Source organism: Doryrhamphus excisus, chromosome 2 (genome assembly GCF_030265055.1).
Source record: "Doryrhamphus excisus isolate RoL2022-K1 chromosome 2, RoL_Dexc_1.0, whole genome shotgun sequence".
Taxonomy (NCBI): Eukaryota; Metazoa; Chordata; class Actinopteri; order Syngnathiformes; family Syngnathidae; genus Doryrhamphus; species Doryrhamphus excisus.
In genome coordinates, this window is record NC_080467.1 from 17490174 (window position 1) to 17517460 (window position 27287).

The 27287-nt window shown below is 41.8% G+C and overlaps 2 protein-coding genes across 3 annotated transcripts; both read left to right on the plus strand.

The window, feature by feature from the left end:
- Nucleotides 1-1108: 1108 nt before the first annotated feature.
- purg (purine-rich element binding protein G) lies at nt 1109-5776 on the plus strand. The gene has a single exon (XM_058059894.1). It carries the CDS (start codon nt 1376-1378, stop codon nt 2372-2374), a length of 999 nt encoding a protein of 332 aa, XP_057915877.1. The 5' UTR covers nt 1109-1375; the 3' UTR covers nt 2375-5776.
- A 3822-nt stretch (nt 5777-9598) lies between these two features.
- slc38a9 (solute carrier family 38 member 9) lies at nt 9599-26524 on the plus strand. 2 transcript variants are annotated; one of them, XM_058064596.1, is made up of 15 exons: nt 9601-10124; nt 11743-11886; nt 17138-17267; nt 17639-17757; nt 17841-17904; nt 18038-18131; nt 18501-18671; nt 18844-18903; nt 20185-20394; nt 21111-21218; nt 24819-24925; nt 25128-25241; nt 25319-25467; nt 25603-25692; nt 25800-26523. In XM_058064596.1, the coding sequence occupies exons 2-15, from the start codon at nt 11786-11788 to the stop codon at nt 25963-25965; spliced, it is 1683 nt and encodes a 560-aa protein (XP_057920579.1). In that variant the 5' UTR covers nt 9601-10124; nt 11743-11785; the 3' UTR covers nt 25966-26523. The 2 variants fall into 2 exon arrangements, with proteins under 2 accessions (XP_057920581.1, XP_057920579.1); XM_058064598.1 differs by lacking the exons at nt 20185-20394; nt 21111-21218 and having other exon boundaries at nt 9599-10124; nt 25800-26524.
- The last annotated feature ends 763 nt before the right edge of the window (nt 26525-27287 follow it).

The window sequence follows — 27287 nt, forward strand, 5'->3', positions numbered from 1 at the left end:
CCGTGGTGTAGTGGTTAGCATTGTGGACTTTGGCACAGATGCCTCGGGTTTGAATCTCCACTAGTAAGCACCATCTGGGTATCCGGACTATAAAGGGCTCAAGCCAAAAATCGGCATGCGGATCAGAAAGTTCAGCTGTGGCGACTCCATAATCAGGGAAAAAAGCAGAAAGAAAGAAACAAAATGTCTATTGTGTTGGATAATAGGAGTTTAAAGTTGACTATAGGGGTGTTATGTCATGTCTAGAGAGCTCTAATTGTGTTAAAGAACTATTTACGGCACGGTGGTCTAGGGGTTAGCGCACAGACCTCACAGCTAGGAGACCAGGGTTCAATCCCACCCTTGGGCATCTCTGTGTGGAGTTTGCATGTTCTCCCCGTGCATGCGTGGGTTTTCTCCGGGTACTCCGGTTTCCTCCCACATTCCAAAAACATGCTAGGTTAATTGGCGACTCCAAATTGTCCATAGGTATGAATGTGAGTGTGAATGGTTGTTTGTCTATACGTGCCCTGTGATTGGCTGGCGACCAGTCTAGGGTGTACCCCGCCTTACGCCCGAAGACAGCTGGGATAGGCTCCAGCACCCCCCGCGACCCTCGTGAGGAAAAAGCGGTAGAAAATGAATGAATGAATGAATGAACTATTTAGAAGGTGGTAAGCCAGTTTTCTAATCTCCACATACGAAAATATTCGATGTATAAATAAATGATCTGACTTTATATTCCAAGCTTTTAGGTCTGTATTTCAAATATTGGGATAATTCACACACAATATAGATACAGAATAAAATGTAAAATGTGAAATATTATTATTTAAGTGAACGGTGATACACATAAATGTCCAAAATGACAAGCGTGCATATGGCCCAAACAACAATAAGCATTAGATTGCATGTTTTGGCCCAATCAAACTCCTTCGTATAATTGTCAAATATGATCTCCCGGCTCCAGGCATCAACAAGATGCTGGTTTTAAGCCAGTCTTTCCTGTTGTTCGCCTTTTGCGAGGTGCGAGAGTCATTTTTCCCACATAAATCGTGTCTCTTTAACAGAGGTATTCTCAGGACGGGGAGGGGGGGGCGGATGGGTTCATCGGGTTCATGTAGTATTGGACGCCTCCTCCAATTTCAGGTTGGCTGCTTCCCTGGCTCCCTCCCGCAATGAGCTTGCTGCAATTTCCAAAAGGTATGGAGGTTACAGTAGATAAATATTGACCTTTATTCGGGACACATGACAGCAGCGTCAGCTGATGCTTCAAACTCGCTGCCATCTTCGGGTCATTTGAGGCATCCGCGTCTCCGAGCCAGATGTTGGAATAAAGCTTCCTAAGGATGGAGAACGGCTTTGTCCTGAGCTTTCTGGAAGAGGAAAACCAATCATGATGGCCGATGGATGTTGCAGAGGAATGGAGCGAGTCAGGGCTGCTAAGATTGCGTCAGATTCCTTGCCGAGAGCGCCGTATCCCCAGCAGTACGTGCACACTGCCCCCCAGCAGCATGACATCCAGGAGCTCGCCTCCAAACGCGTCGACATCCAGAAGAAACGCTTCTACCTGGACGTGAAGCAGAGTGTGCGCGGACGCTTCCTGAAAATAGCCGAGGTGTGGATCGGCAGAGGCCGCCACGACAACATCCGGAAGAGCAAACTGACGCTGTCCATGTCCATGGCCCCCGCGCTCCGCTACAGCCTGGGGGACTTCATCGAATATTACGCCCGCATCGGACTGCGGGGGGGCCTCGACGGGCACGCCGGCGACGGCAAGGGCCGCGCGCCCGACCCCCGCAGGAGAGCGCAGGAGCCCGCGTTGTCCCCGACCGGCTCCGCGGCGTCGGACGACCACGCGCACCGCGTCCTCAAGAGCGAATTGATCGAAAGGGACAATAGGAAGTACTTTCTGGACCTGAAGGAGAACCAGAGGGGTCGCTTCCTGCGCATAAGGCAGACTGTCAGCAAAGGACACGGCACCATGGGCTACTACGGCCAAGGGATCGAACAGACCATCGTTGTCCCCGCGCAGGGGCTGATCGAGTTCAGGGACGCGCTCTCCCAGCTGATCGACGACTACGGCGACGACGACGAGCGCGACCGAGCCGCGTCCAGAAACCACGACCCCAACCCGGAGCTCCCGGAGGCCGCCACCTTCCGAGTGGACAACAAGAGGTTTTATTTCGACGTCGGTTCCAACCGCTATGGCGTCTTTTTGAAAATCAGTGAAGTGCGGCAGCCGTACAGAAACACCATCACCGTTCCGTTGAAAGCCTGGGCGAGATTCGGCGAGAATTTCATCAGGTACGAGGAGGAGATGCGGCGAATGTTCACTTGTCACAAAGAGAAGAGGACAGATGCTCGGCAGAACAGCGAGGAGCAGGAGGACTGACCTTGGCGGGACCGATGGACCCCCAGTCTCCTCCTGGAGTGGACTTTGTGAGTGTGCGTGTGTGTGTGTGCGTGTGTGTGTCATAAATATATAAATAAGAATATTAACCTACAAAATCTAGTCTAAATAACAAACTACAATCTAATCTATTATACAGTAAACCTCGGATATATCGGATTCAATTGTTCCCACTGGTTTTGTCCGATATAAGCGAAATCCGTTATATGCGTATACCGGAAAATGTCCGTTTTACGCATATATCGGATTTATATCCGGTATATGCGTAAATCGGATTTTATCCGTTATAAAAAGGCACTTCCTTGACTATGTTTCCAATGTACCTGGACGCGCAGGCAACGCTGCAAACGCTGCAAATGACGTCGTATAGCGGCCTGTTACGATTCGGCGAATCGGAGCGCCACGTTGCGGCCATCCGATATGTGCGAGGGAAATTTAATGGAAATGCATTGGAACGGGACTGGAGATTTTGTCCGAAATAGGCGAAATCCGTCATAAAAAAATCTGATATATGCAATGAATTTTTATTGGAAATGCATTACAGAAAAATTGGTTCTTTTTTATCTGTCCGTTGTGAGCGAATTTCCGATATATCTGAGTCCGATATATCCGAGGTTTACTGTAGTTTCATTTTGTTGTGCCCTTTAATGCACTTTAAGCATGACTTATAACCCCCACCTTTTTAAATGGAATACTACGCTGTAAGTAACAAACAATATATAGAAATGGGTGGCATCATGCAAACCAAGACATAGTACCTCTCCAATCAGCTCCTGTTTGGAGACCATTCTCAATGGAGCGGTGCAATGGAGATTATTATTATTGTTATTGTAGAGATACATGTACATCGGCTGTGGGTGAAACTGTCTGGTTTTTAGGGCGCCTGTGCTCATCGGGAAGCATCTCTGGTGTTCCTAGCTTACGCCACACTGAGCAAACATTCCCAGGCCAAAGTCAGGCGTGTTGAAATGTGTTTTTGTGGAGAACATATGTCCTTGACGTATGTCCTTGACATGGCTGCGGAACTTTGTGGTTCAGAATGACTCCATGTGCAACAGTTTGAGTTTGACGGCAGCCTGCAGAAACCACGTTGTATTTCCTTTCAATAACAGGAAGCATTATTCATATTTCAGCAAAAGGTAGCCTTTATTTTTCAGACTTGGCTTGGCCCCTCCCTGTAGAGCTGAGCAAAAACTCTGACCAGCCTTCAAACTGCAGTAAAGCATGGCGTCCTTTAATAATACATTTATTTATAATATTTATTAATATTTACATTTATACAAAACACTTCAAAGGAGCATTCTTGTGTACAGTGGAACCTCTGTTAGCCTCTTTTTGGTTCAACTGTTGTCTTAATGAGTTAAATCACAATTCCACGTAAATCAAAATGATAATTTTTATCACCTGTTAACAACTTGTCCCTCGCTCGTCGCATTTAATTGGTTCCAGACCCGACCGCGCTAAATGAATTTCAACAAAGTAGAATTCAACATTAATAAATGGAATGGTTTCATACATACAGGTTTTAACATTATTAGAGCCCTCTAGACATGAAATAACACCCCTATAGTCACCTTAATACTCATATTACCTAATATAGTTGGCATAGTAGCAGAAGATAAGCCATTGAAGACATCAATAAGACTTGACTATTGAATAAAATAAAAAAATAAAAACACTAAGGTCTGATCTTGCTGCCACACCATGTCTTTGTCTTCAGTGCAGCTGAAAGTAACCTTAAATGTTCATTTGTCTTTTTCATTCATCATTTTTTCTGCATTTGAAATTCTTTTACACAAGTAAAACTATAATTGCAAAGCTATAAAAACATGTTTGTGTTAACATTTTTGGCTTTTTGGCTGTAACAGATTCATTGGATTTACATGATTTCGGTTAGATTAATTCGTTTTTTGGTTAGAGTCGGTCCTTCTGACGCTAACCAAGGTTTCACTGTATAAAGAAGAACAATATGACATCAGCTGAGATCGCCATCTTGAGATGCACTTTTTCATAGGTCTAGGTGGAAGGAAGCTAGAAATGCCTTACATATTATTTTGGAACTATTTTGGACTTGGACACAGCAAAAAAAAAGAGAACAAAATTAAGATTGTCAACCAGCTGAATGTTTAGAACAAGTCATACATTAAAATGCTTGAAATATGAACGATACTATACATGGTGCTATGAAAATGTACAAGTTGGGTTGCTCATGGGGGTATAATGGTGTGGGGGGAGGGTAACAGTCAACGGACTGTCAACAACAAAGGTTATGCAGTCATCCCTCGCTTATTGCGGTGACGAGGTTCCCTATGGCGATCAGTGAATTTCCACAAAGTAGGATTCCTTTTTGTAGTTTTACCACCTTCTAAATACAGTTTTTGACAGCCCTCTAGATATGAAGTCACCTTTACACTTTAACAAATATCTGAGTCAAAGGGCTGACAGGAAGTGATGTTGGGTGTTCAGAGTTGACTTTAGCTTGCCATACATTGCTGTGTCAGGGATTATTGTTTCGGCGATCAGGTCTGGTGCTTGTGTGTCACACCGAACATTAACAATTAGTAGCACAACCGTTCATTTCAGTGTCCGGTTCATTCTGTAAAAAGATCCGTTCACTTCAGTCATTTCGGTCAATTGGTCGTGAGCCTGTGATCTCCCGTAGTGGTGTGTCGGTCATGAACGAACGGGCGACGAGTGTCGGTCAATCTCTTTCAGTCTTTCAGTCAGCTAACCCCACCCACGCACAGAGCGAGGCGCGACAATCGGATAAGACAGGCAAGCACGAAGATAGTACCACCCTGCAAAAGCAACGGTGAACTGACTCTCCAGCCAATCAAAAAAAAGCATTTGCAACTGAACGGACTGAATGGGTAGTTTAGGGGCGGTGACCTCGTTCATTCCGTTCACAAAAAATAACTAGTTCTTTTGACCCGTTCGTTCATGACCGACACACCACTACCAGTTATATTACTGACACCTCCTTATCATCATAATGTCTTTGAATGCTTCTCCTGAATGCCTAATGTTGGCATTTTACATCATTTATCCATGTTACGTTTGATTTTTGGACTAATAATATGCCGTTTCCAAACACCAAATTTGAAAGACTAAATGGCGAGGGATTACTGTACTTCTATCAAATGAGGAAGTGTATTATTTTCTTAATATTGAATATATAAAGCACTCTGTGCAGGGTATAGCACATCGGAAAGGTAGCGCCCCCATCCAGCAGTAACCAAGGCAGCACAGTTAGGCACAGCTATTATTATAACATATTGATTTTAAGACTGTAATTTTTTCATAGGTCATCCTTTGTTTTTTCCTTGAGGTGTGTGTTTAGGCCAGTGTTTCTTAAATAGTGGGGCACAATGAGGTGTTGGGGCGGGGGTCATGAGAGGCAGGGTGGATGGAATTACATTCCTTTAAGGTTCATGCTTGAATGATGCTGGTGCCAGCAACTCATACAGCGGTTTGTACAGATAAATCTATGGAGGTAAATATATATTTATATTTATCTTGGGGGGGGGGGGGCACTGTTGTGACAGAAAATAATGGAGTTAGAAATACTAATGGCCATGCACGATTTATTCATCTCCAAGGAGGAAATAGTCAATTATGTAGAGATTGGTATATGAATGATGTGGATCTACGCTCCAAAAAGCACTTTCAAGTTCTAACTGCTCTTTTGTTCTGCCACTTTGCATACGGACTGTTTCTGTTCGCGACAATCACTGACCCCGACCCGAGCCGCTCCAAAAGACAACACGAACGCATGTTTTGTTCTGCTTCTGCGGACTCTCTCTGCCACTCACCATTTGACGTTGACGTATCCAATGAATATTTGAGTTTAGGACTTGTCATTCATCGTTAGCTTGATTCCTGCTGATTGCATACATACCTCATGATTGACATCATGGAATGGTCAAATGATTCTGGATGATTATGGTTGAAATGTGTGTGTACTTCCTGTAACACTGCTTCTAAAGCATGCCACCAAGTGGGTAAAGAACATTTGTCTTCAAATACTGAAGTGATCATTTGCGGTGGCTTGGCGTGTTCAGAGGTTTCATGTTTAATAGCCTGTTCCATCACATACGGAACACCAGCTGAAATGTCTTACATGTCAATTTGTCTGGAAATTGTGTCGCAAAAAGGAACCTACTTCCTGCTAACAGTTGGTTTCTTAGTCTCAATCTGTTTCCATTAACGGAGTCATCGGTTAAGCCCTTGATGGACCAAATCAACAACATCAAAAAAGAGGCAAAAATGTCCAAAGCTGACGTGTGTGTGAATAACTTGTGAATAACCTAAAACACAATTCATGGAAGACTAAGGAAATGACAAAATATTCACGTGTGTGTAGATTAGTAGATATTTGTATTTTTTACATAAAAAAAACGATTAATCGCAGACTATAATAGTTGTCCATTAACTGCATAAGCGATAAATCATCAATTCTTTGAATCATCATTTATTCACATGTGAAAACACGTAAGGCTCTGTCCCATACTGCCGTTTCACCGTTTCATCTGTCTCTGTGATATGAACGGTAGGTGGAACAGCATGAGTAACAGAGGATAAAACGATCTTTAAAACGTCTGCATCGTGAGTAACGAAAGGCATTTCAAGTCACAAAAACTTGTCATTCTTGTGTCGCCAGGCGAGACGAACGAATTTACGCTCAATCCAACTCTTATGGTAGCTACTATGCTAGCACCGTGGCTTCTTTGGAAAGGAATACTCTTTTCTTGGAATACGGTCATCCCTTCTTCATCAGGGTTGATTGGTTCCAGACCCGACCAAGCAGAATTCCTTATTCATGAATGGAATATTGTCATAGTTAGTTAAAACTTGCTAATGACCTTCCGTTTTTAATATCATTAAAGCCCTCTAGACATGAAACAACCCTGCCCTCACTTTATCCGATATAGTAGACATAAAAACTGAAAATAAGACTTGCACTTGTGTGTGTTGCTATAAATGAGTTTCGGTTCTAGGGGAGCCGAGTGGGGCGGGGTGGGGTGTTTTAGCTTGCAGCCACAAGATGAGAGTTAGAGAGAGTTGTGAATTATTGTGCCTGTTGTACAACAATACAATAACAGTACTGACACGTAGTGACCAGTGTAGAATACATATCATCTTTGAATGCGTCTTCTGAATGCCTTGTGTGTATTTGCTTAATTTAGCCATTTCTATGCTTGAAAATGCTTCATTTATGCAAAAACCTGCAAAATATGCTTCAATATGCATATTTATACCTAATAAAACATACAGAGGGAAGGGCGCAGTGGGGCAGGACCTTGAGTTAATAGAGTGCAATCAGACAGCGGTATCTTACAACGCCCAACTTCAAACCATTCGCAGCAAAAGTTAGTACTTTTTATATTTGATAATCAGATTCGCGTTTTGAAGGACGGGCCGGTCATCACCAGAGCTGTACCTGGAGCGTGTCTTTGTTTGTTTCCAAAAAGCAGTTCTTACTGTGTTATTACTGTCAATGTGCTTGTATTCGCTAGCGAAGTACACAGGTGGGACAGTTGATGGTGACAGTGTAAATGTATTTGTGGTTGTGCAGATTAAGCTGTGTATGTTTGTATACTGAGGAAGTACTGTTTTGGAGCAGTGAAGATAAGTGAACCCAAGTTTAAAAAAAATGGTCAAATGTATACATTCTAGGTACGTATATGTTATGTAACACTTTGGTGTCTCCTATACTCCTTTCAAGACCAATATTTTGTACTGTACTTTAGCACTTTCTTTACCGTGTACTGTACTAGTTCACCCTCTACATGTAAAGTACTGTATCAATACTCATGACTTGCCTTGCAATGTTTGAAATGAAATGTATGTTTAGAAGTGGTAACCAAGACAATGGAGAGTGTGTGCATGTTATTGCTTGGGTCCCCCGTGAAAAAGAAAAAAAATGGTGCTATGTTACGTTATGTAAAGGTGCTTTCATGGACCCAAGCCAAATGCATGCCAAGAGGGTCAATCAAAGTCAGGACAAAAGACACATGTCATGTCTAACTGCTCTTCTCGCAAACATTTGGAAACTTTATTGATGTTGAAATTGTAACAGCCTGACAGATTGCTTTCTGGGTGTTTAGGAATCAGACACGGTGCTCATGCGAATCAGCCGTTATTCTTCTGAACAATGTTTGATCCGCAGCTTTCATGCAAATCCCAACAAGAATCGGACTATCTGGTGAAAGAAAGCCAGCCATTGGAAATGAGCATGTTGTATATTTGATGTCCTGAGGTTACCAGACAAAAACAATGAAACGTCTCTTGGCAGTTGCATAGCAGCCTAAAAGACAGACAATCCAAATATTTGATTTTTAATACTCATTGTCTTTTATTTGAAATATTGTTTATGAAGCATGGGTCAGGAAGTTAAATATAACACCCTTGTTATTTGAGTCTGGGAATAAGATCGAGTATGTTTGATAGATAGAGGAAAGGAGGGGGGAAGTGATGTATTTTATTTGTATGGGTTACTTTCTTTTTTTTTGAAGTTGTATTAAATGTTTTCCAGAATTATCCTGCATCTTGACTCTCATTTGTCACATGCGTGTATATCTCTTTAGATCTCTGCTGTATCAGTGGCTCCCAAAGTGTACCCCACTTTGGGAGTCAATTGCCATAAGGGGGTACGTGAATAAAAATGAAAAACAATCAGCGCCGAACACTCAGGTGCGCCTGAACGCCTCACAGTGTGACGAGACCAGCAGGAAGGAAACAGGCAGGAAAGGTGTTCCTTTACAGTTGGGACACTATGGGAAGATTCCAGTCAACAAGCAGGATTAAAACTAGCAAACTAAAGCTTTTTTCTAAAATGGTGCATTCAGGTGCATACCGTAACCCCTGGGAAACAAGTTGCCACTGCATTCAGGGACACTTCTCACAGCAAACAGACCCACACATGCACATGTAGCCCAAAGTAGGTGATATTTACAAAACCAACCACTTGTTGCTCATACAACTGACGATCAGTCCAGAGTGTACCCCACCTCTCAGTCAAAGTCAGCTGGGATAGGCTCCAGCATACCTGCGACCCTAGTGAGGATATGCGGCATCAAAAATGGATTGGATGGATGGATAAAATAAAAAAGCCATTTCTATAAAAGTGTCTTTCTGTTTGCATAATAAAGACGTTGTAATGGTCCGAGTGTCCCTGAATGCACCTTACGGTAGTCTGGTAACAATGACGAAGTCCGAGGAGGACTCGAGACGTGTTTGAGACAGAAATTGTGTTATTTTAGAACTTCAAACAACAAAGACTTGATAATTAATGATTCTGATTATCATTCTGATTATTATTTAAGTCTGTATTTTTAACCCAGCTATTATCCTTTGGGTGAATTTGAGCACATTGAAAGGCAAGCTGATGTAACGTCACACGGTCAGGAGGGGGCCGTAATGTTGCTGTTCTAAAGGAAAGGCGGAAGAAGAAGCGGAAACAGTAGAGAAGAAGAAGAAAGGGGAGGAAAACAAATTAGATGCAAGACCAGCCCAGATAGTTTGTGATGAGGAATCTTGTTTTATTTTCTAAACAGTGTTCACGGTTTACCGTAATATCGTAGCTAATAAAGAGTGGTTCTATTACGCACTTCCTCTTATTGACGATAACAAAACTATATGTGTGTGCATTCCTAGTGGATAGATCTGCTGACACAGCAAACCTGCGATGAGCTGAAAACAACCGGGAAGGATTCTTTCACCATCAGTGTCGGTAAGGTTGTTATTTATATTCTGTGTTTGACAAAAAATAGCAAACGCTTTGCATTGAGGCGTGGGTTGTGTGCTTTATTTTGCGTGTAAGTGAAATTCTGCTGCTACCTTTTCTGATTTGATCGACGATTTGATGTTTAACACACGCGGAAACAGTTTCTTGAAATGTTTGTACACATATTTGGGACAAGTAAAAAGTCATTTTGTGTTGTCACGTGACGGCTGATTGGGATACTACGTTAGCTAAAGTCCTGTCTGCATCGGGTTGACAGCAAAGAGAACATACCAGCTTTTGTTCTTCCGAGCTGAAGGCAGGTATTTCATTATACGGTCATTTGATTATACTATCAAATCAATTCGGACAGCAAAACACGAAGGTGGTGTCCATGTTGATCTCGCTGCCACATCGTGCCTCTGCCATCACGTCTTCAATAATAGTGAAACTAACCCTAAATGTTAATTTCTCATTTTTATGTGTTTAGAATTGTTTTACGAATGTAAAACATTTTCGAGACTTGCAGCACAACTGTGTTTGTTAGCAAAGAACTACAGTCAACCGCTGATGACATCACACACGGGCAACAGAGCTGACTGTTTCCATTTAGTACCAAGATGCTAACAAGGAAGGTCCTCTTGGAGATTAATAAAGTATCTATCTAGCTATTTTGTGACAAAAATACATCAAGATCAGAGTTGGACTCTGTATTGTTTACTACCATAAACATGGACACAAACAAAGGCAAAATCTTGCCATAGATTTATTTTACCTAAAACACATGCTAACAAAGGTTGCACTAATACATTAGTGGACGTGCATAGCAGCATAAAACGTAATTCTATTTGGTTGCTACTTTTCTTAAGAGGATTTATGAGGATGTTTTTAGAATTGGGTAGGAATGCGGTAGAAAATGAATGAATGAATGTTTTACTTCTGTGCTTCACAGACTAAGCTACTCAAAACATGTTAAGTATTCTGCAAAGCTACGCCTGGTCAATTGGGTTTTAGTCCTTTAGATTCAGAAACCTTCATTAGGGTGGTTGCCAGTCAATCGCAGGACGTATACAGTGGAATCTCTGTTAGTGTGTTGTTCATTTAACGTCGAAAATGTCCAAATTTTGCTTCGGCTTGTGTGCATTTTTCTGTTAGCTTACAGTATGGTACATCTTGTCATGTTGTTAATACACTGTGTGAGTCCAATGGTGTTCTTAATGTAGTTTTATCACCGAACATGCTTGGTAGTAGCCTATTAGCTTGCTTACACATGAAAACAGGAAGCCAAAATCAGCTCTGTCGTCCATCTATGATGTCATCAGTGCCTGATTCTGTAGTGCCTTAATGTTGCCATGTTGCCCATTACAGTTGGCTGAAGTTGCCAGCTATGCTGTGTCCTTGCAGCACATCTCTGGGTACCATTTAATGGGTTTACATAATTAATTTCTATCCTCTTTATTCCATCTCAGCTGGTACAAATTCTACCCAAGAAATGTTCTATGAATATATGTGACCCAGAAAATGTCACACGTTACCACACAAAAATATTTTATTGTTGTTTTGTGATGGTAATTTATGACATAATTCCTTGCAGTCAGGTGGTAACTTTATGACCCATTTGACCCAGTCAGGTGATGCGAGTTGGCAGGACCCAGCTGAGTGTGTGAGATATGATGGAGGATGACTACAAGCCTCTGCTGAGCTCTGGGCCAACAGGAGAGAGCTTCTCGCACAGAGGCTCCACAGACTCTTTGGACAACAGGGCTAAAAGGTTGGTTACACTGAAACCAGCACTGCATGTTTGTCAACTTGAAATTTATTGTAACTTTCAGCAGCATGTACTGTCTGGATGTAATGTGTCTCCTTTAAACCATTCCCTCGACAACCTGTGTTTGTACTTTGATACAACGTCACTAGCGTTACTTACTTTGTATCAAAGTTCTGGCTCATGTGGGTTATTTTGCAGTCGTCCACAATAAAAACCAAAACACGTGGATGTTAGCTTGACAACATCCAAGACAACTTCACACCATTAAAACAATGACATTGTTGATGTTTTCTTCTCTTTCACTTTCTAGGAATTCATTTGCTAGGCGATGACTAACATTCATGTGCCACCTCTGTATTAATTGCAACTGCAGTAGCGGTGTGGGTGACATTTTAATTCAGTTAGGTATTTCACAGCGGCCGACTAGCTTTCTAGGTCATATAGTATTCCAAGCATCTTCTTCCACTAAGTCACAACAAAGTGTCAGGACATGTTTATCGTTTCAAAACAAATACTGACATGAAAGAATTCATCTTCAGTTTTCAGATGTGGCAACAGGGCAAAGCTAAAACATAGAAAGACTTGATTAAGTGGCTTTTTTTTAGTCTATTTCACTAGAAATTGCATGTGGATGCTGAACTGAAATGTAGAACGAATGTTGAAATACCATAACTGTTGGAATATTGTGTGCGCCTGAATATTAACCACACCCATCAAATTTAAAGCAAATTTCCTTTTGTACATGTAAACACTTTAAACCAGGGGTGCTCACACTTTTTCAGCATGCGAGCTACTTTTAAAATGACCGAGTCAAAATGATCTACCCACTACAAAAATGCAAAACATCTATTTATTTTCAAATGTATTGAGGATTATTTGTACGTACAATGTATGTTGATGTACCTTACATAACCAAATGAGCCAATATTGCAAAACACACATAATTAACTATTAACATTTTTTGTAATTACCTGAGTTTACTTTGATGACTTGCACTGAATTGAACCAGCCAGGCATGCATAGTCCGGACAGTAGCTGCTGATAGCCAGCCTCAAGCACACTTCCAAATGTTTATCAGTCATGGATAATATCCGTATCATAATATCCGTATAATATTCCATATCCGTATGGAAGTGATATGTTTTTTGCCTTTTTACTTGGTCCAGTTTTTGCCTTTTTACTTGGTCCAGCTCCTTCACTCTTTTTAGTGGCCATAAACTTTAGCGAGGGCTTAAAATCTGACGCAATTCGCCGACTAGCTTAGCACTTTGCATCGTTGTTTACGCATGAGCGGTGACCTAAAGGTCAAAATTCAGTTGTCATCTGACTGGTTGTCCTGTATGTCAATCAAGTAACGGGGATGGATGATAGGCTGACATCGTAAGTTCTGCTGCACTTAGAGACGTTGTTTGATTTGATTGGTCACCCGAAGGGCAACATTCAGTTGTCATCTGAATGGCTGCCCTGTATATCAATCAAGTGACGGCATTGATGCTGGGATGATATTTTTTTAATGTCACGCCGCAATCGACCAGCGATCGACCAGTACCACCTCCGCGATCGACCGGTAGATCGCGATCGACTTAATGAGCACCCCTGCTTTAAACCATGCAATTCTACCTACGCTCTGTGCTCCCAGCGTCACTCATTACCTCAGGTGAGAGGTGAGATGCTTTTTTTCACCAGAGTTTAACAGCTGCTCTGATCAAAAGCAGCCAAAGCACAAGCTGTAGTAATTCTACACTGATAGAAGTTACTTAAGATTTGTCAGATCAAATCGGGATTCCTGCATAAGACTTCACAACCTGAAATATTAGCTTTTATTGCAAAATTGACTACCTTTTTATTTCAGCACTCTTAAGTATCGTGGGAATTCTTTCAGCCGCATCATTCAAAGCGTCTGTTAAAACTGGTCTCACGACAGTTTTGTATACCTTTTTTATTTTAGCTGAAACTCTTCGATCACACATCATACCTGACACGTTTCTCGTTCCATCCTGCCTGCACACGCTTCTTCACCTCCTTTTCACAATCTCCATTGTTCTGGACTGTTGACCCCAAGTACTTAAAATTGTCCACTTTCTGTGTCTCTTCTCCCTGTAACCTCACTCTTCCACTTCGGTCCCTCTCATCCACACACATACATATACTCCGTTTTGCTGCGGGTAATCTTCATTCCTCTCCTTTCCAGGGCAAACCTCCACTCTTCCAGGATCTCCTCCACCTGTTCCCTACTCTCACTACAAATCACAATGTCATCAGCAAACATCATAGTCCACGGAGATTCTTGTCTAACCTCATCGGTCAGCCTGCCCATCACCATAGCAAACGAGTAGGGGCTCAGAGCTGATCCCTGATGCAGTCCCACCTCCACCTTGAGCTCTTCAGCACATCTTGCCACTGTCTTACAGTCCTCATACATGTCCTGCACCACTTCAACATACTTCTATGTCACTCCAGACTTCCTCATACATACCACAGTTCCTCTCTCGGGACCCTGTCATGGGCTTTCTCCAGCTCTAAAAAGACACGTCAGCTCCCTCTGACCTTTGTACTTCTGATTAACATTCTTAAAGCAAATACTGCATCTGTAGTACTCTTTTTTTGGCATGAAACCATACTGCTGCTCACAAATGCTGACTTCTGTCCTTAGTCTAGCTTCAACTACTCTTTCCCATAACTTCATTGTACGGTTCATTAGCTTTATTCCTCTGTAGTTGCCACAGCTCTGCATATCACCCTTGTTCTTAAAAAATGGGCACCAACACACTTCTCCATTCCTGAGGCATCTTCTCATCACCTAAGATCCTATTGAACAAACCAGTCAGGAACTCTACTCGTACCTCTTCTAGACACTTCCATACCTCCACAGGTATACCATCAGGACCAAGTGCCTTCCCACTCTTCATCCTTTTCAATGCTCTTCTCACTTCCTCTTTACCAATCTTTGCTACTTCCTGGTCCACAGCAGACACCTCTTTTACTCTTCCTTCTCTCTTGTTTTCCTCAATCATCAACTCTTTAAAATACCCTTTCCATCTTCCCATCACACTACTGGCATCTGCCAGTACACTTCCATTCCTATCCTTGACCATCCAACCTGCTGCACGTCCTTCCCATCGCTGTTTCTCTGCCTCGCCAACCTGTAGAGATCCACCTCTCCCCCTTACTGTTCAACCTAGCGTGCAAGTCATCATAGATCTCTTGTTTGGCCTTTGCCACCTCTACCTTCACCTTAGGATACATCGATCTGTACTCTCTTCAGTCCTCTCAATGTCCAACTTCTTCTTAGCTAAACCGCTGTATACACTCTTGTACGTCTTCATTCCACCACCAAGTCCACCACCACCATCATTCCACCAAGTCTCTTTGTTTGCTTTCTTTCCAGATGCCACACCAAGTACTCTCCTACCTGTCTCCCTGATCACATTTGCTGTAGTTGTCCAGTCATGTGGCAGCACCTCCTGACCATCTAGAGCAGGGGTGGGCAAACTACGGCCCGGGGGCCACATGCGGCCCACCAAGCGTTTGAATCCGGCCCGCCAGTTGCTTTCTAAGTAACTTCAACTTTTAACATACAAACTGGCAACATGACTTGCAAGTCGGATGTCTGATTTAGTAAAAAATAAACAACAAAACTGTCAAATTAAATGACATAGTTTGATGTGGTGTGATGTTTAAAGTGCTCCTAAAAAAGGGACATGAGAACATACAACTGATATAGGATAACACTTTTACAGATAAAATTAGACAAATAATTCAAGGAAAATGATAAGCATAAAATAGTGTGTGTGTGTTAAATATATGTTCTGGCCCCCCAGACAATTTTGTTAACTCAATGCGGCCCTCGAGTCCAAATATTTGCCCACCCCTGATCTAGAGCCTCCTGTCTCAACTCCTGCCTAAAAATCCTACAACACTCTTCTTGTTTCAGCTTCCAGCATTTGGTCCTCGGCTCTGCCTATGCCCTCTTCATCTTCCTCACTATGAGGGTCATTCTACACACCATCCTATGCTGTCTGGCTACACTTTCACCTACCACTACTTTGCAGTCACTGATCTCCTTCAGATTACAGCGTCTACACAAGATGTAGTCTACCTGTGGACTCCTACCTCCACTCTTACAGGTCACCCCATGTCCACCAACATGTCCATTCAAGTCTGCCCAATGACAACTCTTTCCCTTCTAGGGATGCTCTGCATCACTTCATCAAGGTCCAGCCAGAATTTCAAATTTTCCTCCAACTCGCATCCTACTTGTGGGGCATAACCACTAACAACATTGAACAACATACCTTCAATTTCTAGCTTCAGGCTCATCACCCTGCCACATCTGCCACTCTTTTTACCTCCAGGACATTCTTAACCAACTCCTCCTTCAGAACAAGTCCTATTCCATTTCTCTTCCCATCTACACCATGATAGCCTTGCTACCTTTCCACCTGGTCTCCTGGACACACAGTATGTCTACCTTCCTCCTCTGCATCATGTCAACCAACTCTCTACCTTTTCCTGTCATAGTTCCAGCATTCAAAGTCCCTACTGTCAGTTCTAGGTTCTTGGCGCTCCTCTTCTCTCTCTTCTTACAGGCACATCTTCCTCCTCGCCTTCTTTGACCAACAGTAACCCAATTTTCACCGCCACCCTATAGGTGAACAGCACCGATGGCGGTCATTGTTAACCCGGGCCTTGACCGATCCGGTATGGAAGTCGTGTTGTTGATTTGCATACTTGGTTTGGCAAAATGTTTACGTAGGATGCCCTTCCTGAGACCACCCTCTGTATTCATCCAGGCTTGGGACTGGCACAACAAGGCACTGGCTTGTACCCCATTGAGGCTACAATATGTCAATACAATAAGCAGAATGTTACAGTAATGGAAAATGGAAAAAAAAATTCTACCAGAAGGGGGTGCCAAATAAATTGTCCATTCATGTTCAATTGGAAAATTGTCAACTTAAGTATGAAATCCCAGTGAAGTGGGGAATTTTTTATAAAAGCACTATTAAAAACTAACCAAGAGGGACTGCAACTTATATAATGTAATATATACATACTTCACTGAAAATGTCAACAAAGGCTCTGTCTCGCAATAATGTGAAGACAAATTCCTGGATTTGCACCACATCTCTCCACAAAGTTGAACTTATTGAAGAGGTTATTGTTTTTTTTTGCTTAATGTTCAAACAGAATAAACTGCTTGGCAGAAGAAATTAATACTATTAACTGGACGTGATTGCTGTCTTAATTCCAGGCCTTTTCACGTGGAACCCAGGAATATTGTAGATGATGACCCGCAAGAGAGGGTGTCAGCTGAGGCTGCTATCCTCAACAGTAGAGTGCATTACTACAGCAAACTCACAGGCTCTTCTGACAGGCTGCTGGTAAGTGATGTTAGCTAGAAGTATTTGTAACTAGTCCAAGAAACATATTGTAGTAATTATAATCATCTGTAAGCTTCCAGCCACTTAGTAAAATAGTCCAAGGTCATTAGAATGTACCTGGTACCACTCTCACTGCCAACACACCACAAGCCTAGTACTGAAACACGTTATGCAGCAGTTAAACACCTTCGAAAAACCTGTTGATGATAGTGTTTTTTAAAAATATATATTTTTTACACTGGCCCACGCTGTAAGAATCCAGCGACAGTGTATTCAAGAGGGAAATTGCAAGCTGAGATTGACAAATTCAAGCTACTGATGTAGCTGAACATTGTTGCATATTTATGTATGTTGATTGTGTCTATCTCCAGAGTCCACCTAACCATGTGATCCCTCGTGCAGAGGAAATTTACATTTACAGCCCTCTGGGGTCAGCTTTTAAGGTGACAGGCAGTGACCAGTTGACTAAAAACCCCAGTATCATCACCATGTAAGCACTCTCAGGATATTTAAGTCAGTCACCCAAAGCCAATTCTCTTTTTGCCAATGTCTTTACTTTTGCTTGTCTTGCAGATTTGCAATATGGAATACAATGATGGGCACGTCCATACTCAGCATACCTTGGGGTATAAAGCAGGTGACAAGAATATTTGACATACTTTTCATAAATGTTGCAATACAATGCCATTAGGTTTGGCATTGGATACACCTGAAGTCACACTGATGGTAAAGGTAGCTTGAGTAGTCTGACCATTGTTTTCACCCTTTAGGCTGGTTTCACTCTGGGGATCCTCATCCTTATCTTCACAGGCTTGCTGATGCTCTACTGTTGTTACATCGTACTCAAATCACCAAAGGCAATCCGTAGGTCCCACAACATTGGCTGCCTTGATTTTCCGTAACTGTGACATTGCACTTATTCTCCACCTGGTGGTTGCTGGTCGATCCTCTGTAACATTAAAAAATCACGATTGAGTGGCTGAAATCAAGGATATTTACATTTTAACAAATATGAATACCAAAATAGTTTTGGATTCATTGGATAATGATTAATTGCTGCAGCTCTAGATTTGATCTAATATGTCTCCTTGAGGACTTCAAGCCATTACAGCAAAGTGTGAAAACGAGAAGGGGATCAAATGCTTATTATAAACACCCTGTACTGATCACCAGCCAATGCTTATTTTCTCCACTGTGACTTTTCTACTGCCTCCGTCTTTTTGTCCCGTGCAGCTTATGTGGACACATCTGACTGGGAATTTCCTGATGTTTGTCGGTACTACTTTGGCAAGTTTGGCCAGTGGTCTAGCTTGGTCTTCTCAATGGTGTCTCTTATTGGAGCCATGGTGGTTTATTGGGTCCTCATGTCCAACTTCCTCTACAACACCGGGCAGTTTATTTACAGTAAGACACAACGCTCTTGTCAAACCAGAAAAATATTTTTTAGACATGAAGAGAACTAAGTTGCAGACTATTTGATCACTCTGTCTTCATTAATATAATTAGTTTTACTTCTTGTAGATTGTATATTCATTGTACTTTACTTTGACCAGTGTATTTTCTCTTCCGTTTACAGACTATGCTCATCATGTTAACATGTCACATCCCGAGTTTGGAACAAATGGCACAGATAGAGGTAAGTCAGACAGAAGGTATCCATATTACCAGCCTGTACAGTCGTCTCTAGTTTATCAGTGTATTGGTTCCAGACCCGATTGTGATCAGCGAATCTTTGGAAAGTAGAATTCCTTGTTTATAAAGCGAACATTTCTGTATTGAGAGCACAGAAAATCTGTTTATGACCTTCTAAATACAGTTTTTAACATGATTAAATCTCAACCCACGCAAGTCGTGCAATTTGGCATATGCATTATTTTGCACAGCTCAAATATGATCGCCTAGGATAGTTTAACAATACACAACATAACTGTATGTGTAGGCTTTATTGAAGTGTTGGTTTTATTAACAGAGATCTTTATAGTGTTGCTGGGAATATTTCCTGTTTCCCACAGTGGTCTGCTGTGCATTTTTTAATAAAAATAAATAATTAATAAAAATAAAAAAAGCACGTGATTAGAGCTTGCATAGTAGCTGGTTAATATTCTGCATGATATGTTAGTAGTGTATTGTCTGTTTTTATCCATCTATTGCGTTGCTGTGTGTGTGTGTGTGTGTGTGTGTGTGTGTGTGTGTGTGTGTGTAGTTCTTTTGACACCAGGAGGAGGGATTGTGTGTGTTGTGGTGATACTCTGCAATTTGTAGCTAATATGGTATGCCTCACACAGGTACGCTACCCTTGAGTGTCATCTAGTGGCTCAAATGTGACATGACACAATGATCTTTGAATAATCATCATATTGATATATCTTTTAAAAGATCAAAATTATTTAATATCGGTCGATAATTATCAACCAGCAAAATTTGCCCTTTTTGTCTTAGCCAGACACTTGGGTATATAAACACTTCCCACTGTTATGTTAGTTGTTAGCATGCTAAATATGGAGGACTAATATTTATAGTGTAAATCACAATATGAGTGGGGGGTGCGGCTGTGGTGCTTGGCTGGGTCTGTGCTCTCCAAGTGCTTTTCTGGCCTGTTGTGAGATCATTCAAACCTGTAACAAAAGCCTGTTGTTTTGGCGATCGCCTGGTGCTTGTATGCTTCACCGCACATTACAGTAACATTACTGACACATAGTGACCAGTGTAGAACACTACATATCATCACAATGCATCTTCTAAATGCCTTTATATTTGTATTTTTCCTTTTTGAAATTGGTGAAAGTTGCTTAAATGTGCACATTTTATGACTAATAATAGGCTCTATTCAAACAGTTTGGGAGGGTGCTCTCAACAGTGCCCCCATGTGTCCAAAGGTTTGACCAGCATTCTAATGCTTTGCTTAATTCTCTCCTAGTCATTTGCCCATACCCAAACACCGACTCTGAAGGGAACAAGAGCATCAGCACTCTTTACCCCATTGCGGCTGGCAATCATACCACTGATGTTGACTCCTTTGAACATTGGTGGAGCAAAACCAACACCATACCGCTCTATCTCATCATCCTACTGCTGCCACTGCTTTGTTTCCGGTCAGCCTCCTTCTTTGCAAGGTTTACGTTCTTGGGTGAGTCTGAATTCACATTTGACAGTTGTTTTTTTTCCTTTTTAAGACTGCTAACAAAGGTAAAAATCCTGTTTTGGAGTCATTTCCTTAGGATGTGTTATCTGCTATTTTTGTTGGCCTATATATATATATATATATATATATATATATATATATGTGTGTGTGTATGTATATGTATATTTAGGTCTGCACGGTGGACAAGTGATCAACGTGCAGGCCACACAGCTAGGAGACCAGAGTTAAATTCCACCCTCGGCCATCTCTGTGTGGAGTTTGCATGTTCTCCCTGTGCATGCGTGGGATTTCTCTGGGTACTCCGATTTCCTCCCACATTCCAAAAACATGCTAGGTTAATTGGTGACTCCAAATTGTCCATAGGTATGAACGAGTATGAGTATGGGTATGGGTATGAGTGTGAATGGTTTATATGTGCCCTGTGATTGGCTGCCGACCAGTCCAGGGTGTACTCCGCCTCTTGCCCGAAGACAGCTGAGATAGGCTCCAGCACCCCTGCGACCCTTGTGAGGATAAGTGGTAGAAAATAAATGAATGTATATTTTTAGCATCTAAAAAAAATTATCTGTTTTTACCCAAGGTTTGAAAATGAATTATTGCTGATTAAGGTTACTTTAAAGTGAAAGGATGACTAAGCCCTCATACTGTATTGTGTTATGCTGCATCATTCATGCATGGATTTTGTATCCCTCATTGTCCAGGCACCATATCCGTCATCTACCTGCTGGTTCTGGTCACCATCAAAGCTGTCCGCCTTGGCTTTCATCTAGACTTCAGCTGGTTTGAAGCAAACAAGTACTATGTTCCAGGTAATCAGAAAGACACATGAAACACTTGTTTTCTTTCTTGTGAGTGTTTTTATACAGTATACAGTAATTCCTCGTTTATCGTAGTTAACTGGGTCCATACCCTACCATGATAAGTATGTAGGATTCCTTATTTATAAATCAAATACAGTGATGGTCATAAGTATTTACACCCCCTGCGATTTTGCAACTTCTCCCACTTAGAAAATAGGAAGAGATCTGACATTTTCATCATAGATGCATTTCCACTGTTAGAGACATAATCTTAAAAAATAATAAAAAAATCACATTGTATGATTTTTTTAATGATTTATTTGTAAATTACTATGGTTCATAAGTAGTAAGTTCTTAAGTAGTCGTTCAAAGAGCTCTCAATCCACCCTAAAAAAAGCCCACCTTTACCCCACGAGTAAACCCCCACCTGCCCCCCATTTGAGCTCATTAATGTGACCTGTGCACCCCCACAGTCAATCATAATCCAACTGTCGTGGGCAAGACGAGAGCTTTCCAAAGACACCAGAGACAAAACAGGAGAGCTCCACAAAGCTGGAAAAGGCTATGGATCAAATGGAAAGCAGCTTGGTGAGAATAAATCAACAGTTGCTGCAATTGTTAGAAAATGGAAAAGGCTAAACATGACTGCTAATCTACCTCGGACTGGGGCTCCATGTAGGATCTCTGCTGGTGGGGCATGACTCTTGATTAGAAAAGTGATGAATCAGCTCAGAACTACATGGCAGGAGCTGGTCAATGACCTGAAGAGAGCTGGAACCACAGTTTCAAAGTCTACTGTCAGTAGAACACTACGGCGTAATGGTTTAAAACCATGCATTGCATACAAGGTTCCCTTGTTGAAGTCAGCAGTCTCATCTAAAGTTTGCCAGGGACCATCTGAATGTCATGAATGTCAGAATGTTATGTGGTCAGATGAGACCAAAAATTACCTTTTTGGTTCAAACTCCACTCATTGTGTGTGGAGGAAAAGGAAGGCTGAGTTGCATCCCAAGAACACCATCCCTACTGTTAAGTATGGGGTGGAAACATCATGCTTTGGGGATGCTTTTCAGCAAAGGGGACAGGACGACTGCACTGTATTAAAAAGAGGATGAATGGGGCCTTGTATCATCAGATTTTGGACAACAACCTCATTCCCTCAGCCAGAGCATTGAGGATGAGTCTTGACTGGATCTTCCAACATGACAATGATCCGAAGCACATAGCAAGATGACCAAGGAGTAGCTACGTAAGAAGCATATCAAGGATCTGGAGTGCCCTAGCCAGTCTCCAGACCTAAATCCCATCGAAAATCTTTGGAGGGAGCTGAAACTTTGTGTTGCTCAGTGACAGTCCCAAAACCTGAAAGATCTAGAGTGGATTTGTGTAGAGGAGTGGGCCAACATCCCTGTGCAAACTTGGTGAGGAACTACAAGAAACGTTTGACTTCTGTAATTGCAAATAACGGCTTCTGCACTAAATATTAGCACTGAATATCTCAAGGGTGCAAATACTTATGTATGAACCATAGGAATTTACAAATAAATCATTAAAAACTTCCTGGTTCCCAGCGTGCTTTGCGGCACCGTCAATGTAAATAGTTGGTCAGTTTGTAGTTAAAGTTGCATAGTTGTTCATTCTTGGTCTGCTCAACTAGTGAGAGTGCTTTCATTCGTCTGTTGCGTTGGTATGTGATGTTTTGGGGATTTCTTGTTGTCACACCATGACTTAAACTGTTATGCCTAGCGATCACCCAGTGAAATGTGATGGGTTATGTATGGTGTAAAAAGCAAGCTTATTCTTTTATGTGTAAAATAAGAGTTGTTCTCTGTTTTAAAAGACCCTTGAGCGCCACAATATTCCAAGCACGTATATTGCATGCACTTGGCGTTCATGTTATCTAGTTCAACTAAGTTTAACTGTTAGAGGTTAATTAAAAGTTGAAAACGCACCCTTGTTTTGATTCACCAGTGCCGGTGTATGTTGCAGGGTCCTCCGGCAACACAAAGCTGCCCGGCGGATGCCTGTCTGTAAATCATGCAGCGGAAAAATACATCGGCGAACCCATTCACGTATCGTCCGATACAGATTCAAGTAAAGAACGCAAATATCGGCCCGACATATTGGCCGGGTCGATCCTTAGTTATGGCCCTCACTGTACGTTTGTAGTTTGAGCATAGAAAACCTGTTTACAACTATGTGTTGTGTATGAAAGAGACAAAGATAATATATAACTGATAGTCTTATTAACATGACCACTGACAGTGAAACTGAGAAAGCTTAGCATGAAGGATGGATGACTAACAGAGCTAAGATGATCTCACTGCGTGAGTGACAACTTTACAACAAACAAATATTAAGACTGGCAGCTAACACAGACACAATAACCCCACTTCCTTCATATACATGCCATTTGTGGATAGTGACTTTCACTGTGGTTGGCTAAAGTCACAAAGCTTTAGATGGCCATATTTCTCATTTTGATTCAGTGTCACTTTTGTTATTTTCTGAATCTTGACAAAGCAACGTAGAAATGATCCAGAAATACTCTGAAATTCACATTGTGTGTCAATGCACACAGCTCATTTGCATACGCATTCTGTGTAGATGACACTGTTTACGTTTAATGATATGTAACGTTTTGTCGGAATTTGGTCAAAATGCTATATTTTAAGAAAAGTACAATGAAAAAATTTCTAATTTAATATTGACAACATTACAAGAAGAAGGTGCAAGAAGAAGCACACTCTTTTGCACACTGTGCGTATGCTACCGTCCCAGTCTCCACCCACTCAGACAAAGAGACTGTGTGATTGAGAAAAGGGCTCAGTCCATTCATGCTGTTGTTCTTTGGAACAAACGCGTGCTGAAACCAGAGTACAGAGTGAATCTTCTTCCTTCCTGTTTGGAGACTAGGAAGACAGCCCCTCGTGCACATGGCAATATATGGCGGCTGGCAAAATGATCAAATTCATTTTCATTAATTGTGTGATTAGTTTAGTGTTTAATTGACATTTTTTGTCTGAACGAGAAATCTTGTTGTGTTTTAATCTTGGGAGATCATGTGACACGCCTGATAAATAAACAAACATACACACAAATACTGTATATATACTATATGTATAAATATTATATAATATATACTATATGTATACATATATATATACATATGTGTGTGTGTGTGTGTGTATGTATATATATATATATATATATATATATATATATATACAGATGTAGTGTACATATAATACGGATTAAGGGTCTTATTATTTAAGGGTTTTTTTTGGGGGGGGAGGGGGGTTATGGTACAGTTGTATCTATTGTGGTGAGTATATGCCATAATTTGAAATGTTCCATCATTGTCTTCTGAAATTTTCCTTTGGGTGTACAATAGTTGCTCATTTGAGACACATCTTAACAAACAAACACATTTGCCTGTCATGCGTCCTCTGACTTTCATATCCCTGTTTTGATTGACTAACATGTTAATATACGTATGCATGTCTAATGTGATGAATGTGATGCTCCCACATCTATGGATCCTTTCTACTACCTTGCGTACTAGTAGCAGGCAGATGCATGATGTCTTTGGGATTTTTTTTCTTCCAGAGTTCCGGCTGCTCTTCCCTCAGTTGACAGGTGTCCTGACGCTGGCGTTTTTCATTCACAACTGTATCATCACCCTAATGAAGAACAACAAGCACCAAGAGAACAATGTGAGCCTATGTCATGCATGGTGACTACCTTTGCTGAGTGAATCACTGTCAATGACTCAATGACAGGGTTATTCAGACACAGGAAGGAATTGGGCCTCCAAATAACAGAGTAGCTACATTGACTGATGACAAGCCTTCTGTCCCTCTAATACCCAGTTTACCTCAGAAGACATCATTTGTGACTGAGTTATGGTACTTTCAGGTACGGGACCTGTCTGTGGCTTATCTCCTGGTAGGGCTGACCTATCTTTATGTAGGAGTGTTGATCTTCGCCGCCTTTCCAGCGCCTCCTCTTGACAAAGACTGCATCGAACCAGTAGGACTGATAAAATGCCATCCCACATTTATGCTATTGTATTATTGAAACATTCTATTGCCATCTTTTTCTCAAAGAACTTCTTAGATAATTTCCCCAGTGATGATGTGATGGTATTTGTGGCTCGGACCTTCCTGTTGTTCCAAATGATCACGGTCTACCCCTTACTGGGATACTTGGTACGAGTCCAAATGATGGGCCAGATCTTTGGCAATCATTACCCAAGGTAAAGCTTCCTTCAATGTCTGAATTGGCTGTTTTAACTTGATTTCCGACAGCCCTAACATAAGTACTCTATATACAGTGTGCTTGTTCCACCATCAGTTTGCGTGAGAATAAAAGCTTTTCCATTCATCTTTAGTTTCTTCCATGTCCTGGCCCTGAACAGCATGATTGTTGGAGCTGGTGTCCTGATGGCAAAGTTTTATCCCAATATTGGATCCATTATTCGGTACGTTTGAATTTATGCCTATATTTATTCCACCTTAACAAATGCTTGTCCCAAACATTCCCAGCCCCTACTTGTATTCTTATATGAAAACTGTTGGACCTTTTCAGGTTTTCAGGAGCAACGTGCGGCTTGGCTTTAGTTTTTGTCTTTCCCTCATTGGTCCACATGATCTCCCTGAGAAGACAGGGCACCCTCCGCTGGCCATCAGCGCTTTTCCACAGTTTTCTGATCTTGTTGGGTTTGGCCAACATGGTGGCTCAGTTCTTCATGTAGTCAGAGATTTTTGGTGGATGGGGGGGGTTTATAAGTCAGAACCCTCGTGTACCATGGGAATAATCAATTACAACATCCAGCAGGAATCCAATGACTTCATTCTGTTATCTTCTGTCCGTTTCTGTCTTCTAGCCAACAAGATTTTGGTGATGTGAAATGTGACTTGGAGGTAACTTAAGATGTTTGATTATTCCTGCCCAAACTAGTCTAAGGGAGTCAGTGTTCTATGGGCATCCTCTGGGAGGCTGGATGGGGCATAGGGGATGTATAAGGGATTATTAGTAAATAAGGGATTTCTATTCAGTATTTCATAGATTTCTTTTCCATTTCCACTCTCCTTTGTAGAAGTTGCTCTCACTGATGACAGGGAATTTTTTTTACTAACTTTGTGATTATGTGACCTGTTTGGACTCTTTGGGGAAAAATATGTTTTTGAACAAACTTTGTCAGAATCTTTTATTCTTAGAAATATTGCATATGCACTTGATGCTAACTATTGCTCTTTAATTCACAAACAGACAAAATAAATGTGACTGACAATAAATCTTATCAGATTCTAACAAGTGGAATGTTTTCTTTCATCCTTCCATCCATCTTCTTCTGCTTATCCGAGGTCAGCCTAACACTAAAAGCTTAGGCTTCCCTCTGTCCAGCTGCTTTGTCCAGCTCCTCCTGCAGGATCCTGGGGTTAACTAGGCCAGTCCTGGGTCCTGGGTCTGGTGTACCCTGGGAGGCCTCATACCAGTTAGTACCCTGAACACCAGGAGGCATCCTAACCTTTTTCTTTCAGTCACTACCCAAAATCCATGACCATAGTTGAGGGTAGGAACGTGGATAAACCAATTGAGAGCTTTGCTTTTTGGCTCAGGTTCCCATTCACCACAACGGATAGATGCAGAGTCCGCATCACTGCAGAGGTGGCCCCAATCCGCTTGTCAATCTCGCGTTTCATCCTTCCCTCACTCGTGAACAAGACCCCGAGGTATTTAAACCGTCCACTTGGCACAGGATCTCACCCCCACTACACCCTTTTCAGGGCGAAAACCATTGACTCATACTTTGGAGGTGCTGATTCTCATCCCAGCCGCTTCATACTCATTCGGCTGCCAACCGATTTCGTGAGATTACGGCCTGATGAAGTTAAGAGGACCACATCATTTGCAAAAAGCAGAGACCCGATCCTGCAGCCACTAAACTGGTTCCCCTCAACACCATGGCTTCACCGAGACATTCTGTCCATAAAGGTTCTGAACAGAATCAGGGCAGCCCTGGTGGTGTTCAACCCTCACTGGAAACGTCAAACAAGGAGCCAACTGCCTTAA